The 17,517-nt window shown below is 39.1% G+C and overlaps 4 protein-coding genes and 1 non-coding gene across 8 annotated transcripts in view; 2 read left to right on the top strand and 3 right to left on the bottom strand.

Moving 5' to 3' along the window:
• On the top strand, positions 1–2,741 carry LOC136262535 (E3 ubiquitin-protein ligase arih1-like). Its single transcript, XM_066056838.1, has 12 exons — positions 1–473; positions 525–704; positions 756–836; positions 1,010–1,102; positions 1,318–1,373; positions 1,428–1,601; positions 1,654–1,768; positions 1,817–1,947; positions 2,005–2,209; positions 2,260–2,373; positions 2,423–2,535; positions 2,594–2,741. The coding sequence occupies exons 1-12, from the start codon at positions 261–263 to the stop codon at positions 2,676–2,678; spliced, it is 1,560 nt and encodes a 519-aa protein (XP_065912910.1). The 5' UTR covers positions 1–260; the 3' UTR covers positions 2,679–2,741.
• On the bottom strand, positions 2,664–8,967 carry LOC136262539 (uncharacterized). Of its 4 annotated transcripts, none has more exons than XM_066056842.1 (20): positions 8,665–8,967; positions 8,443–8,618; positions 4,850–4,878; positions 4,769–4,795; positions 4,538–4,575; positions 4,335–4,361; positions 4,240–4,287; positions 4,158–4,187; positions 4,031–4,099; positions 3,948–3,983; positions 3,841–3,900; positions 3,707–3,787; positions 3,609–3,653; positions 3,497–3,550; positions 3,416–3,451; positions 3,303–3,365; positions 3,123–3,248; positions 3,032–3,067; positions 2,904–2,981; positions 2,664–2,859 (listed from the first exon to the last, which is right to left on the bottom strand). In XM_066056842.1, the coding sequence occupies exons 1-20, from the start codon at positions 8,855–8,857 to the stop codon at positions 2,831–2,833; spliced, it is 1,281 nt and encodes a 426-aa protein (XP_065912914.1). In that variant the 5' UTR covers positions 8,858–8,967; the 3' UTR covers positions 2,664–2,830. The 4 variants fall into 4 exon arrangements, with proteins under 4 accessions (XP_065912914.1, XP_065912916.1, XP_065912913.1 ...); XM_066056844.1 differs by having other exon boundaries at positions 3,303–3,362; positions 3,841–3,903; XM_066056841.1 differs by having other exon boundaries at positions 3,841–3,903.
• Positions 4,638–4,719, bottom strand: Trnal-uag (transfer RNA leucine (anticodon UAG)). The gene has a single exon. It is a non-coding gene; the product is annotated as a tRNA-Leu (tRNA).
• On the bottom strand, positions 8,935–15,327 carry LOC136262538 (potential E3 ubiquitin-protein ligase ariadne-2-like). The gene is made up of 16 exons (XM_066056840.1): positions 15,149–15,327; positions 14,924–15,066; positions 12,385–12,455; positions 12,291–12,336; positions 12,113–12,245; positions 11,941–12,059; positions 11,785–11,894; positions 9,993–10,110; positions 9,886–9,936; positions 9,808–9,829; positions 9,726–9,749; positions 9,551–9,678; positions 9,359–9,502; positions 9,238–9,303; positions 9,104–9,187; positions 8,935–9,049 (listed from the first exon to the last, which is right to left on the bottom strand). Exons 1-16 carry the CDS (start codon positions 15,252–15,254, stop codon positions 8,981–8,983), a joined length of 1,434 nt encoding a protein of 477 aa, XP_065912912.1. The 5' UTR covers positions 15,255–15,327; the 3' UTR covers positions 8,935–8,980.
• The window catches only part of LOC136262532 (gamma-tubulin complex component 2-like), a 3,560-nt gene continuing 1,342 nt past the window's right edge, over positions 15,300–17,517 (top strand). The window contains exons 1-3 of the mRNA XM_066056835.1: positions 15,300–15,372; positions 15,422–15,556; positions 15,602–17,514. Coding sequence (XP_065912907.1) covers positions 15,428–15,556; positions 15,602–17,514 — 2,042 coding nt within the window. The 5' untranslated portion in view covers positions 15,300–15,372; positions 15,422–15,427. The remainder of the gene's footprint in view (positions 15,373–15,421; positions 15,557–15,601; positions 17,515–17,517) is intronic.

A 17,517-nucleotide genomic window follows, 5' to 3' on the forward strand; every position in this document is an offset into this window, starting at 1 on the left:
TTATAGAATAGGCAGGGTGTATAGGTGAATATGTCATGTTGAATTTTCAATGTAGAAGAGTATAATTTTCCGAGATATTCTCTGGAGTATATAGCAGTACAGATTAGTTACTTAGAAGTACACGTATTGAAGACTCTTCAGTTGATTAGTCGTGTAAATTTTGTGGACAGTAGAGTCTTTTTTTTTATGAATAGTATAACAGTAGCAACTAGATTCTCAAGTAAGTATACTAAAACTTTAACCTCGACCTTGACACAAACATGGAATCTGACGAAGAATTCATGAACGATGATGACGAGGACACAGACTTTTCTGAGGGAGAAGAAGACTACCTCACAGAACAAATGGGAGGGAGTTACGAGGCTCGGGAGAAGAAAGTAGAGCGTAGTGACTTTAAATACGAAGTACTTTCTTCAGAAATGATATCCCATAAAATGTTTGAAATTATTGACGAAGTTAACACAGTTTTTCAGGTTGTAATAGTGTTCTTTATCCGTTCTTGTTTACTGAGGTTGTTCCTATAGTTGCCCACCAACATGGTTCGCAGACTGTTAACTGCCTGTAGATGGGACAAAGAGAAGTTATTGGAAAGATATTATGCTGGGGACCAAGAGGCACTCTTTAAAGAAGCACATGTGATAGATCCAACAAAAAAGCCCAAACCGAAAATCCCTGTAGTTGTTAGAATGAATTCCACTACAAAGGTAAGTTGGCACATATCATTACCAATTCCACATGTTATGTTGATATTTTAGTCAACAGTTTCCTGTGCTGCTGCAGCCAGCCCTGTGCAAGAGTTCATCTGTGACATCTGTCTACTAGCCTATCCACTCAAGGTTTGCATGTGAATGTGTGATGTTACCATTCTTTCTTATGATGACGACTATTTTCATTCTGAACTGTGTTGATGAACACATTTGTTTCAGCCTTGTCTGAAGGAAGAACTGTATTTTCTTGTGTGCCATAGCTTCATCAACTGACATTGATAGTGCTGTTTGTTTTGTTCTAGGAGATGACAGGATTGGAGTGTCAGCATTTATTCTGTGCCCCTTGTTGGGACCGATACCTTAAAATAATGGTCATGGATGAAGGAAAAGGAGAAGTTAGTTATTAGTTGAAAGATTTATTGCTGACAAAGTCTGATTAAGGCAGAGTATTCCAGCCATTCACACCTATTTATGGCTTACATGTTTATGCTTTGAACTCTGAGGGTATTTTTACTTGCTATCCATGGTATTAGAACTGTATGTATTGTGTAGTAGTAGGGAAAAGGTGCAGAAAACTATCTGAATTCAAGTCTTGTTTCCTTCTTTGTAGATCATCAGTTGTCCAGCTCCCAGCTGTGGTATTGCAGCTGATGAAACATTTGTATTGTAAGCTTCCTTCTATATTGTTTAACTGTAGGCAGTACTTGCTGTGTCATTTAGGAAGTACCTTAGACAACCAGAAGCACGCAGCAAATTCCAGTACCTGATTACAAACAGTTTTGTACAAGAACACAGACAGTTAAAATGGTGTCCATCACCAGGCTGCCAGAATGCTGTATTAGTAAACCAAGTAGAACCCCAGTCAGTAGTTTGTAAATGTGGACACAGTTTCTGGTTAGTTGGAAACGCAATGCTATGTGGTAGTAATTAGTACTAACTCATGTAGTTTTAAATGTCAGTTGGACACACACGAGCCCATCATGTGCGAACACCTAAAGTTATGGAAGATGAAGTGTGATGATGACAGTGAGACATCTAACTGGATTCACGTCAACACCAAGGTATTGCATGTTGCTGTCCTGATTTGCATTCATATTGTTTTAATTTAGGAGTGTCCCAAGTGTCATGCCACAATTGAGAAAAATGGTGGTTGTAACCACATGATTTGTCGGAACAATTCTTGCCGTTCAGAGTTCTGTTGGGTTTGTCTTGGTCCATGGGAGCCTCATGGGTCTAGTTGGTAAGACCATGTACACATCCATAGTGGTGTGTTTTAAGCGTATTTGTTCATATGTAGGTATCATTGTAATCGTTTTAATGAGAATGATGCGAAAGCTGCTCGGGATGCACAGGCCAAGTCTAGGGCAGCACTTGAGAGATACCTTTTTTATTGCAATCGTTACATCAATCATTTGAAAAGCAAAAACATGGAACACAAACTGTATGAAATGGCTGAACAGAAAATGCAAGAGCTGCAGCTTCTTGACATGACATGGATTGAGGTAGGTTGCTCATTGATATGCTACTAAACTTTTTAAAAAAATTGTTACAGGTTCAATTTATGAAGAAAGCAGTGGATGTTTTGTGTCAGTGTAGAAACACACTAATGTATACATATGCCTTTGCTTACTTTCTAAAGAAAAACAATCAATCTTGTATCTTTGAGGTTTGTGTGACATAGTATATACAGTAAGCAATGGGTGTGTGTGTATTAGGATAATCAGGGAGATCTTGAAATGGCAACTGAAATGTTGTCAGAATATATGGAAAGGGATATTACAAATTCTTTACTACATGACCTGAAGATTGTAGTCATGGACAAGACCAAGTGAGATATTGATGTGTTATCCATGACGGTATGTTAATGGCTGTTGAATGTGGTTTAGATATTGTGAAGCCAGGAGACAAAAATTGCTTGATTTTGTATATGAAGGATACGATGCGGACATTTGGGAATTTATAGATGCTTGAATTTTCTTTTTTTCTTCTTCTTGAAACTTGTTATACAAAAATGATAAAATGTATAAAAGACAAGTATAGAAAATGCTGAAATTTGGGGAAATGTACATAATATTATTGCTAGGATTATAAAATGTTTTAAAAGACAGATCAGATGTGTATGTCTAAGATGATGAGTTGTGGGTGACAGCCTCTGAAAGTACACAGTACAACATGTTAGTAACTACTTTCACCTACCATATGTATGTGTTGAGTTCAGATGACCATATGTTGAATTATTTGGGGGTAAAGCTGCTGGGGTAGTTCTATGCATTCCTGTGCACATAACATCAACAAGCTTTGAATGTTACAGTTAATAGTATTACCATTGGTGATGGTGTGATTCAAATGCTGGTAGTCATCTGGAAATAATGTACATGCAATACACATAAACTATTGTCTCATAGTTCACTTTACCATCTTGAATAGCCAAAGTACTATATTGTGAAGTTAGTGAAGTATTAGTATATGTAAGCGGGAGTTTGTTATCTGCAGCCCCTACTTTACCGTTTGTATTTTTGTGGTTCAAATGGTGATAGTCATCTAGAACATTATATAGTACCATACCATCTTGTATAAGATATAAGATTACTTTACCTTGTAAAGCCAAGGTGCTATATTGTGAAGTGTTGGTAATATGTCTGCTCCCAGCAGCTTCTACTATATTTTGATAGGGATCAATAAATACTGTAGCAATTAATATTATTTACCATTTGACTTGTTGTGTTTCAAATGTTGGTAGTCGTCTGATCAAACTAGAATACAAACTGTTTTGTTAAAAGATGACTTACCTTGTAAAGCCAAGCTGCTGTACTGTGATGTGTTGGAAATAGGATGTCTAGTCTCTACAGTTACCAATAGTTTATATACGTAATGATAACTTAAACTACATTTGAAACTTACCACTTTCACTTGATGTCACTACATGACTTAAACGGTTGTAGTCATCTGAAGGAAAGTAACTACTATACGCACACCTCAAGTAATCCACAGTTATATACCATTGTCTGAGTCTGATGAATGCAAAGGAGTGTACGAATGTGCATTGGTAGTTTTAATATCACTCAATTGATGATAATCTTCTGCACAGATGATACATAACACACAACAACAAATTCGCAACATTGTACTTTACCATGGGTCACATGTATATGACTGTAGTGTGAAGGGCTGGTAGCACTAGTCATGCTTCTACCTACTGCAGCATATTTATAATCACAATGTGGTCCAGAGAAAATTTACCATTTGTTATTTTGTGATCCAAATGCTGGTAGTCATCTGGTAAATATACATAAGTACACCTACACACATGTACACAAGCGCACCTTGTGAAGAACTAGTAGTTGATAAGGTATCATACAATGATGAGGGACCTGTTCTAGCTATTGCAGGAGCTAGGGAATAGGCAAAAATTGTAATAGTGGTTAGCATCACACCTATAAACTAACTTACGCTTTTTGTGAGATAAATGTTGATAATCATCTATAAATGAAAAATACATTGTCATGTACAACTCACTTGTACTGTACAGTACCTAGAGAAGATCCACCTGGCAAAGTGGTATTTCTCATTGGTGGGGGCACCATTTTAACAATCTCAGTATTAAAACACAAGTTAATTATCCTGTACCTCTGTGCATCTTATCAGAACTTTGATCTAGAAATGCGTACATTAATGACACAACTACAATGCATATGGGTTTTGCTATTGTCCATAATCAGCATTCAGTGTTTATTAAATTACTAGAATATTGCCTAGCTATTTGTAGATGATGAAGTACAAAAAGCTGATGGACAATAGTAGATAGCCATATATATATATATGGTACTTACTTGGCAGAGTAACAGCTTGGTAAACTGGAGACACGATACTGTAACAAAAGTAAAGCAGAAAAGTGATCAGAAAAAGGTTGCTACAACGAAAAAAAAAATTTGGCAGCGGTGGGATTCGAACCCACGCCACATATGTGATTGGTGCCTAAAACCAACGCCTTAGACCACTCGGCCACGCTACCATCTGACAAATTGAGGCCATTATAGTACTATATATGCACGATATCTTACCTTGCGTCCTGAACACTGAGGCCTAACCTAAGGAAAACGAGAGAAATGAATCACAACCAGGTGTTTTAATGCATTGCGTACCTCGGTGTTACTGACGGGCTCCCTGGCGGCTACAAGCAAAAGAAAAGTAGGGATTCCACGTACACAACATAGAAATAATACATTAGTCAATGCATCATAGCCATAGATGTGAGATTACACAACCAAGCATGGTAGCAATTGTGTTAAGCTGGTTTATTAGCAATGTGATGGGGTTGGGACAATTAGAAAATTGGTATCAGGACTAGGAGCTCTTTTGTTGGTATTGAGATTGCTGACCTGAAGTGTCAATGATGATATTATATAGATTAGTTCAATTATGATGATGCATGACAAACCTCTTTTACGTTACAACAATACTGTTTATCTTGTGTTAGCAAAACTCTTATAAGCATGATTAAGTTTGTGTATTTCAAGATATACTATGGACGGTAAATGTTATTTACCATAGGGTCGGGCGATACAGAAAAAAAGTGCACCACAATATATCATGGAGACATTTATCACAATAATCGATATTATCATATTTTAAAAGGAAGACTACTTCAGTATAACAATACTGCTTTTTGGGGCTGAATGTACGTGCAATATAACACATGCAGTCAGTACAGAAAGTGTTCAAGTTTTATTGTTGCAATTTAACAAATTCCAAAATGAGTTACATTTGTAACACGTTATGATATATGGTAATGCATTACATCACAAAGTAACATCTGAACATTGCAATGCGTTGTATCCAGCAGGTGATTGGCTGCATTTTGAGTCCTGACAGCACTGAATACGGCTGTACAGGCAACAGCAAAGAGTGATAGTGCGTGCCCTTGAGACTAAGATACAATAAATTTGAGGCTGAACTAGTGTGACTTGTAGTCGTAGGCCGGGAGCATGTAATAGAAGGTTGGGCTTAATATATAGCTTGTAACAAACAAATGCAATATTACTAGTTACAGCCCTCAGAGTAACAGGTAATATGTGTACCAGTTACTATTTTTCTGGGAGTAATATGTAACTAACTCATTACATCGTATAGAAGTAACTAGTAATATGTAACAAGTTGCATTTTTAGAGTAACGACCCTAACTCTGGAGTTCTCTGGAAATAGTAACTATGTTTAGCTAAAGTGTATAAACAGATGATAAAGATTGCCAATATTCAATTTATCATTCATAACAACCAAACTTACATGCAATTAAACATTGCTGCGAAATACTATGCCATGAATTTTATGCCATCTGTCATAACTATCGTAATACCCTTATACTCCAACAAAAAATTGCAAACAATGGATGAACATTGCATACACAGACCAATTGGCTTGTACAGTATTGTATTGAAAATATCCCTCTGTAACTTGACACCTCATAATAAATACATCAATTCTGATGCTCTACACCTTTTGATGCATAGTTTTTCAACTATAAGCTTTGGCATATACATTACAGTGAAACCCAGAAAGAGAGTGAGATAAAGACTCTGAGTGAAACCTGTCTATTCTGGTCACCACTGAATCAAAATTTGCTGACCTCCATTAGGCAGGACACTTTGTACACAAATGACCAGTGATATTATCCAGTGACTAGTATTGCCTCAGCTATAAAAGAAAGTTATCGGTAGGTATGTGACTTGACTAAAACAGCAAGCAAATTAAGTGTCAAGGTTGATGATTACATTAACTAGTAAAATGTGAATTTTCACCATATTCCTTGTCTGTGAAACTTTGTCTAGAGTTTTGAATACTGTATATACTAGACAGATGCAAACAGCATCGTGGGGTGAGCCTGAACATATTTAATGGGAGTATGCATAGCAGCAATAGTGGTCATATACAAATCTGATAACACAACGTAAAGCATAAGCAAGCAAACAAAATTATTATGTAGAAAAATCAATGTTATTGTTGTGTGACTGATTCATTATTTTACATACTAATTCTGCCTTCTCTGCTGCAAGATTGTGTCCCTTTGCCGAGCATATCTTGTTCTGAGTATTCTCTGTTTCTCCTTCGTCTTTCTTCAGCTTCTTCTGGTGTTTCTCGGTCCCTTCTCAATCTGTACAGCTGTCTCCTTCTTCTAAGCCGTTCTTTTGCATTCATTTAGCCAACCTTAGGTGATTTTCATATTCACGCGCTGATACACGTGTTTCATACGCTGTAATCTACGTCGTATATTTCTCCGTGACATGGTCGATGAGACGAACATATATGGAAGTGCTGTAATCTACTTCGTATATTTCTCCGTGACATGGTCGATGAGACGAACATATATGGAAGTGCTGTAATCTACATCGTATATTTCTTCGTGGCATGGTCGATGAGATGAACATATATGGAAGTGCTGTGATTTATGCCATTTATTTCACGGTAAGTCCGTTTATTTCAGGGTCTCTTTCCGATTTCTTCTGTAGTTTTTTGGGCATGGTTGCTGAGACGAAAGTTACGTGGGCGACTCCCTAGTGTGGGGCTCGCTCAGGCTCGCCCCAATCAGGATTTTTTTTTGGGGGGGGGGGGGGAGGGGGGATTTCATAATTTTCGTGGATTGGCAGCTATCCATGAAAATTTTTTGTGTATCATGAAGAAGCAAAAATTTCCTCCCTCAAAAGTTTGGATGGTGGAAATCTGTGAAAATATTCCACCCTCAAAAAAATCCCGCTATATAGTATTGTGCTTTAGGCACTAAATGTAGTGTATCACAAGTGTTTGCAAGCATATTATTTTAACAGCTACGAAATCACAGATTGTGAAGCCCAACAGATCTAGAAAATGGGATAGTGAAATGAGAGGTCTGGAGACTTTACACAGACTATATTCCTGTGTACCAGTAGTGTAACAAATCAATGTTTAGCCATCAAATAATTAAATGGAAATGATATAATCAATGTTTGACACCATAATGTGGTGTTATGTGCACGAGATAGTCACTCTAATACTTTATCTGTAGCCATGGTAAATGCTTTACCCACTAGTTACTTAGCTGTACCACTGTGCTATATAGATCTAGGGAAAAACATTGACTTGCAAATAAAACAGTTTCATCTTGACTATCACTATGAATACCATACAGGAGCAAGACTAAGTCATGTCCTCGTAAGATCCTCACACACAGGCCATAAACTAATGGAGTGACCATTAGGCCCCTATTTGGTGATTGTTAGTTTCTCATCCACCGCCCGCATCCTTCTTAAGCTACCGCATGGTAAGCCATTATTTACTCTGTGCATGCTCAGAAGAACACGTGATACCAAACTGTTATAATTTTTTGTTGATGAACGCTAAAATGCGCTATGTATCGCCAGGAGAACTGTTGTTTCCATAGCAAATTGCTGCAGTGCCAGTTGCAATCGTGCTCTATCGACTTCATCAAAGCAGGCTTTCAGTTGACTGTCTAAAAACAGTTGGCGATCACGAAAAGTAGAATCAGCTGGTGAAGGAAATGTTTGTAGTAAGAAAGAAAGACAATTTGGACAAGGTCTGTACATCAGTGTGTTAATATTATAAAATAATGACATAATGGTAATACCCTCCGCCCGCATCATAATAATTAGAAAGGCTGGATGAGAAACTAATAATCACCGAATAGGGGCCTTAATTATAAGTGGTTGCAGTTGCATTGATAATATTTACACTGGTCAGAAAATACCTTTCCTTTGCTTCGCAGGACTGACAGAATGGATTCCATCCAAATACCTTTGCTCTCCTTGGTGGGTGCAGCGAAATGGTAGGACCTCTTTTCAGTACATATATCAAACACATGGTCGTACCCTCTGATTGGATGTCGGGCAATTACCTCAGTACAGTATTTTAAATCAATTACTCCTATAACAATCAATTAACATCTAGATCAATATAACTGCCAGATTACCTTTAGGCTCGTCTAGATCCTCAGCTAATTGTTGATTAACGTAGTACTCTATCCTTACATAGGGTTGGGCGTATGGGAATGCTAGTCTTGAGTCTGCTAAAATTACCCATCGTTGGCGCCACGGTTTCAGAGCATTTCGGAAGCTTTCCGGTGGGGATTTGTGCAGGTAACCTCTGAAGATCACCTCACTCATCTTCAACTACAAAATATCTAGCTACTCTGTCGGCCTCGCGATTAGTTTCCTTATCAGTTCATGCCAACACAAGGTAATTGTATTTAAAATTACTCTTATTTCGTTTAATTTAAGAGAAAAAAATTAAGGTACGAAATCGCGAAGAAGGTTTTCTCTTTGTATTTCTGTGATATTCATTTGCTGCTTCAAATCCTAAAAATGTAGGTAATCATTATACAAGTAGGAGTGTGTGAATGCATCTCTTACTGCAATTGTAGTTGTTTCAGAACGTTCAACTTTCCAAGAAAGATTCTCTATCTCGCGTTCCAACTGAGCTTGCTGATACTCAAACTTCAAATAAAACAAATTGTAAAGACATTCATTACACCGTACAAACCCACCAAAGGCTTTCTCATCTCTTCCATGTAGTAAGCATACGGGTAAGTATATTTTAAGGTGTATCGACACTGTGCAACAGTATGCAGATGGTAGCTACGTCTTAGTTAAGTTATGCATGGTTACTTTGGTTAAATGAGTAGCAGCATCTTTTAGGTATTGCCAGTCAATCCAAGTGCCCTCTCCTTGAGTTACTTTCTCTTCAATTCTCTCGTTAATCTTCTTCAACATCTCTTGCTCCAATTCTAAACTCTTTCTGTGGTTCTCCCACTGCACAAACCACACTCACAATGTTACCTACTTAATGTCAATTCATACTCGATTGTAATAGAAAAGATATTTTTCAAGTGCTGCTCGAGCCTTTGCACCAGCTGTTTTTTCAGCTATTGTAGGATCAGCTCTATATTTGCTACACTCGTAGTATTCTGTGGCATGACTCTTCCAGTCTAAAACACAGAGTACCAGTTAATATACTTTCATACCTTTGTCTTACCTCCCATGCACAACCAGCAGAATTCTATATTAAAACAAAGTTATTATGCGGCACAAAAAAACTGATGTAAGAAATGACTCACCATGTCTACATTTAAAACAACTCTACAGACAGACAGAAAGTTTCACTATATTTCACATAAAGGTGTAATCTGTCTCACCATGTGATTGCAGCCCCCGTTCTTCTCAATACAAACGCGACAATTCGGACACTGTAGAGCATTAGAATAAGCTACAGACAATGTACATACAATGGGTTAATACTGACGTCTTTAGTGTTAGCTGTGATGTAGTTGGCACTCTCTGAATCATCCTGACATTTGACCAACCATTTCTTGATGACATCACAAGTGGTTGGGCAATGATATGCATCTCCACACATAAAACTACAGAAAAGAAAAACCATTTTAACGATGCAGTACTAAGCTTACTTTGGCTCTACTATCTCTAGAAAAACTACAGTAAATTTCCTGTGAAAGGATCAGCATCACTAAGCAGGGTGAATTTCTGCATTGTTGGATTTCTGTATTTCTTGTCCAGTAATCAAAGAAGTTATGAAGCAACTGAGAAGCAAAGGTAGTCCTTGGTTCTGGCAAAACAAAACACTGTTCCAAGGTCTAAAGGTTAGGGGAGGCCTACTCTGGGCAGATATGACAAGCGCAGAAGTAGAGAGAAATCACTATGCTAAACCAGTGGGCCTTGATACATATGCTATACTCTTAGGTAGTCTTATTATTTTCATATCCCAGAGATTGTATGGGTCAGAGTCAATCCTAGTCTCAACTTGAGTAGAAGGACTGGTAGGGACAAGCTCTTCAGTCTGCTTTTTTTTGGAGAAGGTTTTTCAGAAGTTGGAGCCAGACAAGACTAGCAAAGTCATGGCTTGACCTCCTAATCACCGAAAGAGGATCCACGCATCATATTTGGCCATAGCAAATATAGCAACAAAGAATACGAGTACCAGCCACACCACACAATTTCTGTCTATACCAGAAGCACTACAGTAAGTCAAATGATGTAACCAAACTCAGTAGTTGCAGTACCCTACATGTGACTCCTGGTAGATGCAACCATGATGAAATTACTCCTACCAGAAGAAATTCAGGAGATAACTGGCAAAAGGAACCATCAGATCAATTGGTGGAATTTTAGTGGCACACATGGCAGTCCTTGTGACTGTAGAGTAGTTGGCTAGCTGCATTAAGGCCTGGATGTTGTTCTTTTCTTTGACAAAGGCTTTGACTGTAAATGACCCTACCACTGGTTTCTACATGGTTAATAGTTGGGTCCCGTCTTGACCAGTGGCCTGATCCCATTGTATACTTCTCCCCAGCCTAAGAGAAAGGCACCTGGCACAACTAGGATGTCTCTCCCATTCCAGTGCTACAGATGGCGGGATGCACCAGTGTACTTTGTTTAGAGATTTAGTGTACCCTGGTTCTGAATGAGGATAACCTCCTCAGGGTCTGCGTGCATCGACTGATGCTCAAGATGGCAGGTCTGGTTACTCACTAGCTTGCCATCAATGGCAATGTTGCCTCCATAGAGCTACTATCTACAGAGGAATCACAAACACACTAGACTAAATCATTAACTTCTTCACTACATACGTATTGATGTGCTTCAATGGTTCATGGAATGCCTAGTTCCTGGACTTATCCCTGTTTCTCTACAAGCACTTATGGGTCTGGATGGACACAACAGGGTTGCTATCAATCTGCTGATGAATATGTGGATGTCCTCTTAGGCAGCCATGCCGGATATATGGCTACCTTTCCAGTAGTGTGTAATTTTTTTGCAGTTGACAAAATTGTACAATAGTTTGCCTTTTTGGTGGCTTTCCTGCTCAGGACCTATTCCCCAAGGAGTACTGTGACAACAAGAGAGGAACGAGTAAATAAGATAACAGAGTACCGGGTCACTAACATGGGATAGTGTGTCGTGCAGCCTAGGAAGCTGGTGTCCCACACCACTGACACCAGTGTACTACTAAGAGGAAGCTATGGCAAATTATGCCGATTTTCCCTGAATATAGTACCAACTATGAAATAGACACTTACCAAACACTGGCAAAACAACTTGTACAGACCACCCTCTTAGCTGCTGCCTGTTTTACTTGGAACACCATAGAGCAATCTTTACCAGGACACCAGCGCAGTAAGGGCTGTGACTGAAATACATCTATCTAACACATGCACACAACTCAACCAACTAACTTGGGTGTATTCTGTGACTGAAAACTTTAGATAGCGAGAGAACAAGTTTGGATAATCAGCTAATAGTTGCTCAACCATTTCAAATCCAACTCTTGATGGGCATGACATGCATTGAATGGCTAAGTATTACACACTCGGTACATAGCCTAACAGATATTGCTGTCTACAGTACCTATAGAAGAGCCTGTCTCAACTTGACACTTAATATGCTGCAACCAGCAGTCAAAGCAGAACAGGTGTCCACAATTTAGACCGAACAATCTCACATCTTTGGAGCTACTAAGGCACACTGGACAACAACTGACCTGAAATGGCAAACATAATGCAATGTAGTTGTATGCATTTCTTACTATTTCTCGGTCCTTATTTCGTATATTGGGCTTGGTCTTCTTAGTACTACAAACATAACAATGCAGACTACAAACTGTCATTACTACCACTTACTGTTTCTTTGCTGCCAACTCCATATTCCAATTACAGGCAGCAAGCTGGTTAAAAGCATCAGCAAACGAGATCTGAAGAGAGAGAAATTCTGTTAACTGAAGGCAGAAAATATATTCTTTGCATTACTGTGTTGCAATACATGATATGTAATGCAGATTTGGTATGACCTGAAAAGAAACTATTTATTGTGCAGTCTAAAATCCAACATAGCAAATGTCATTTAGTGTAAACGGTAACTATGCTGAATTGGGAGGAACAAGAGGCATTATTACAGCCTGGTATGGTATCAGAATTCCTTCTTGTTGTACCACTGTTACCACGAAGATGTATCTGCAGACATGTACTGTGAAATCTTCACAGAAGTTCAGGTTTCCTACTAACATTGCAACAGCACCAATCTTTAGCGTAATTAAAATACAATTTCATGTATTGTCTATTGCATTAGAGTGTACAATGGCTGGTAGTAACCCAATCTTCTCAGCAACTGAACTAACACATTAAACCGTGGCTAATTGGTGTTACCTGGCCGATATAATTACCACCACAGCATTGTAACTTTTACAATAATATTAAATGATTACTCCCTCAGTGATTGTATTAATTAAATACATGGAAAGTTTGACTAGACGACTGAAGTAGGGATTAAATGTCCACTAGCTGCAGGTATAGATGACTTACCTTGTCCCGCCCGTTGCTATATATAATTCTATGGTCCAAAAGTAAAATATGTAATATTTACTTTATTGAAATAGCATTACTGGTGAATACAATTAAAGAAAAAAATGGCATCAGACCCATTATAAGAATTGACTGTACCAGCGAATTCCCCCGAATATCAATTAGTGAAAGTGAAGTAGCCATTCCACTTTGTGTTTAGCTTTGTTCCATTTGTTATACAGCACTACAAACAAAGAACAGCACAAGAAGTGCTTCTCTAATCAATCTATAGTCACTGCGAAAATTACGGATAATCCTTGTGATAGCCAACCATGCGTTACTATGAATCAACACATATGTGGTGGTGGAGAAAGAAATGGACACAGAGGAGGACAAAGTGAGTACATGACAAATGCCCTGTAACTGCTGAAAACACACTGAAACGACATTGAACAGTAAAGAAATCAAACCCGTATATGACCTTAACCATAGTCGAATTATGTCTGACTGGAGTGGAGGCATTGGCTAGTTAGTCAGGCACAAAATGTATATTTTTAAATCTCATAGAAACTTACTGGATGAGGTTTGCGCATTTTTAGGTTTGGCTTTGCCTAACCGATATTGCCTAGCTGTCATGAAGGAAAAGTGATGCTGATGCCCAAACCTCCATGATCCCTACTATATTATAGTACTACCATACAGCATGATACTGTCATAGCCAAAGAGCTCTCTCAATACAAACTTACTTCGTAAATATTTAATCTGTTACGTTCAATCACTTCATTCACGCGAATGAAATGCAATCTTAACATCTGTTTTCAGTGAAACAAAATTAAGCCAAACTACAAAAGAAAGGTATGAATTTGCCAAAGAGCCTTGGTGAGATCTTGAGTCTAATAAACTTGTTTTTTTTTTCACGTTGAATGTTGACACACCATAACCAGCTACAAGCAGGATGGCATTCCAATAGTATTATAAGCTCAGGATATATTGGAGCGGGGGGCATGACTCCTTTGAAATCTCGTACAGCTTCTTGAAATCTTGTTGAAATCTCAAATCTTAGCTGATTTTGAAATCTCAAATCTTGAAAAATTGTTCATATATTTTATGTATACTTTCATATATTCAACATTACGTGTAGTCTCGTGTGGCCAGACCATGTTTTCTCGGCATGGCACATATCAATTGCATTATAAGCGCCTGCTCGAAAAAGGGTCTGAGAACAACTGAAGTTCTTGTTACCTACCCGAATTGACAACTCGAATTGACAACTCCTTCTTGTTACCTACAGGTTTCTGTAGATAACGATTTGTGAACAGCAGCTGTATGGTATGCCCACTACCAAAATTGTAACTCCTGTGCAAATTCCTGTGTAGCTGACAGGTAGTGTTGATGTGTAAGTCTAGGTGGCGCTGACAAATATATAGGCCAGAATGAATATATAGGCCAGAATGAGTTGTCAATTGGGTTGTTCCCAGACCCTTTTTCGAGCAGGCGCTTATAATGTAATCGATAAGCGCCATGCCGAGAAAAAGTGGTCTGGCCACATGAGACTACATTACGTGTGCTACATCTTGGACTCTCACACGGCTTCTACAGATTTCAAAATCTGAACTTTTCAGTCACAAAAGTTTCCGTATATTTCCGGATACTAAGTGTCTCATGATCTAATTATTCTGGATATCATGAATTGTTTTTGCTTTGAAATCTTGCCATTAAATCTTCGAAATATTGCCATTAAATCTTTGAAATCTTGGGAAAAGTTGAAGATTTGAAATCTTGTACAGGATTTTTACAAGTTGTGGACCCCTCATATTGGAGTGTCACTCAAAAATTACACAACACATACATGTACACTGACTATAGCTAGTGTCGACTGTACCTTCAATTCTTGGTGTAGTTGGTCCACTTGTTGTTTTATATCTTCCCACATTGCCTTGTAGGTCACACAAGAGAACTCGTAATGTTCCAAGTCCTTCCGAGCCACAGCTTCGTTCCGTTCTTCTTCAGTTTCCGATAGGTCACCTATAATAGTGTTACATCCACACTGAGTCACACACACACACACACACACACATGTGCACCCCTGCGTAAAGCATGGACGGACCTTCATTGTAATAGTCGTACAAGTCATATTCATCATCTGACCCGTCTCCATCCACACTACTACCCACTGATTCCGTGTTGGATTTTTGGGAGTGCAGCCCGGCCATCACCAAATCACTTAATTCGGTAACACTTCTAAATAACGCGCTGTATACATTCGTATCTACCAAATTCGGTCACTGGCGAGCTAATTGGAAATTTGGAGGGAACATTGATTTTGAGCTGGTAAGTGAAATGTGCACTAGTTTGTCAGGGTGGCAGGCATTTGTTGTAGGTCGTTATGAACGAGTTTAAAGTGCACCACCTTGTATCACAGTTGCTGACTCACTTGAGAGTACAGGATAGCCACAGCCCAGAAGTGTATGCAGAATTGCTGACCAAAAATCTCACCCCGTATGTGACAACACAGGTGAGTCAACTGAGAATGTAGCTTGATCGTTATGAGCCTTTGTAGGTGTCCACACATCATGCAAAGAGAAAAATAGCAGAGTTCTCTCCAAATGGGGAGGAATTTCTCAAGAAATATGATGAACTGAAGCCCAAACAGACACGAGTGTTGGATCCACTTGTGTATCTCTTAGCCTGTGTGTCAGAAGACAAGGCATTGTGTGATTTTCTGCAGGAATGTGCTTCATCACCTCAAGCTACGACAGCTACTGATGCTGCTGTCACAGAAGTGGAGACTATTAAACTACCGGGAGACACTCAAGAATTGACACTTCCACCATCTGGGACAATCATGACTCAGAAAGAACTTGACAAGCTTAGAGGAGACTTGGCAAACTTAACGCAAGCACTTTCTGGCAAAGACATAACTAGGAAGGACAAAGGAGTACTTAAAGGACTACCCAAATTACCAACATGGGTCACTGAACAAAGATACTTATCCAGTGACTTTGTTACTCCAGCGAAAGCCCCTAACCAGCCTGTTGTGAGGTCATTGCCTGTCCACTCACAAGAACTTGCTATCATCGATGACCTACTATTCCTCATGATAGGAATTAATGGGAGGTACATCACTGCCAAACCGCTGAATGGAAAATTGGCAATGCGTACGTTTGCAGTTGACCACACTCTCGACCTTTCTATGCATGCCTTGGTGAACAGAATCCTACCTCTGTGCAGTTACTACTCTACTATCAGTCGATTCTTAGAAGAGTACTCTCGTTTTGAGTATGGTATAGTGAACCAAGCTCTCTGTGCCAGTATGAGAGGAGTGATGAAGGAGTATCTCATTCTTGTTGCTCAACTGGAACATCAGCACAACATGCAACAGCTCTCCCTTCAGAAATTGTGGTATTACATTCAGCCATCACTTAAGAGCCTAGAGATTTTGTCTTCTATTGCCACTACTATCCAAAGTGCTTCTTGTAAAGGTGGACCAGTACTAAGCCTTCTGCATGATAAGGCTCAGAGTCTTACAGGAGATGACAAAGCCCAGGAGTTGTGTTTACATCTAACACAGGCAGCAGCTGTACCATACTTTGATATCTTGGAGCAGTGGATCTACAAGGGGATCGTTCATGATCCTTATCAAGAGTTCATGGTGGAGGACCACAAAACTGTTGAGAAGGAACAGCTCAGCAAGGAGTACAATGACTCTTACTGGGAATCACGATACACCATCGCTTCTGAGAAAATTCCCTCCTTTTTGGAGCATGTGGCCATGAAGATTTTGAACTCTGGCAAGTACCTGAATGTGATTCATGAGTGTGGGGTTGAAATATCTTACCCTGGAGCCACTGAGTTGATCTATTCCCTACATGATAAGCAGTATGTTGAGCTGATTGAGGAGGCATTTGTGTTTGCTAGCAAGAAGTTACTGGATCTCCTAATTAATGAGCACAACCTGTTGGGGAGGCTTACCTCAATCAAACACTACTTTCTACTTGAACAAGGTGATTATCTAGTCCACTTCATGGATATGGCATTTGATGAACTGAAAAAGAAGACAAGTGATATTCAAATCACGCGGCTTGAAAGCTTATTGGAACTTGCTCTACGTACTAGTGTGGCTGTGTCAGATCCCTTCAAAGATGACCTACAGGCGATGTTGTCATCTTTTGATCTCACAACACAATTGTTCCATATTATGTCCATTCAACCTGACATTGATACCAGCAGTCGTAAAAGAAGCTCTGCTTCCTTTCCTCTACCTGACCCTTCCACTATAAACCTCTCTGGCCTAGAGGCATTCAGTTTGGACTACAATGTTGGCTGGCCTCTGTCTCTAATCATCAACCGTAAGGCGCTCACTAAATATCAGTTGCTGTTTCGACATCTGTTTTACTGCAAGCATATTGAGCGTCAACTTTGTGCAGCATGGTTGAGTCGCAAGGCTGACAACCAAACTGATAAATCAAGCTGGTA

Source organism: Dysidea avara, chromosome 7, assembly GCF_963678975.1.
Source record: "Dysidea avara chromosome 7, odDysAvar1.4, whole genome shotgun sequence".
NCBI classification, from domain to species: Eukaryota; Metazoa; Porifera; class Demospongiae; order Dictyoceratida; family Dysideidae; genus Dysidea; species Dysidea avara.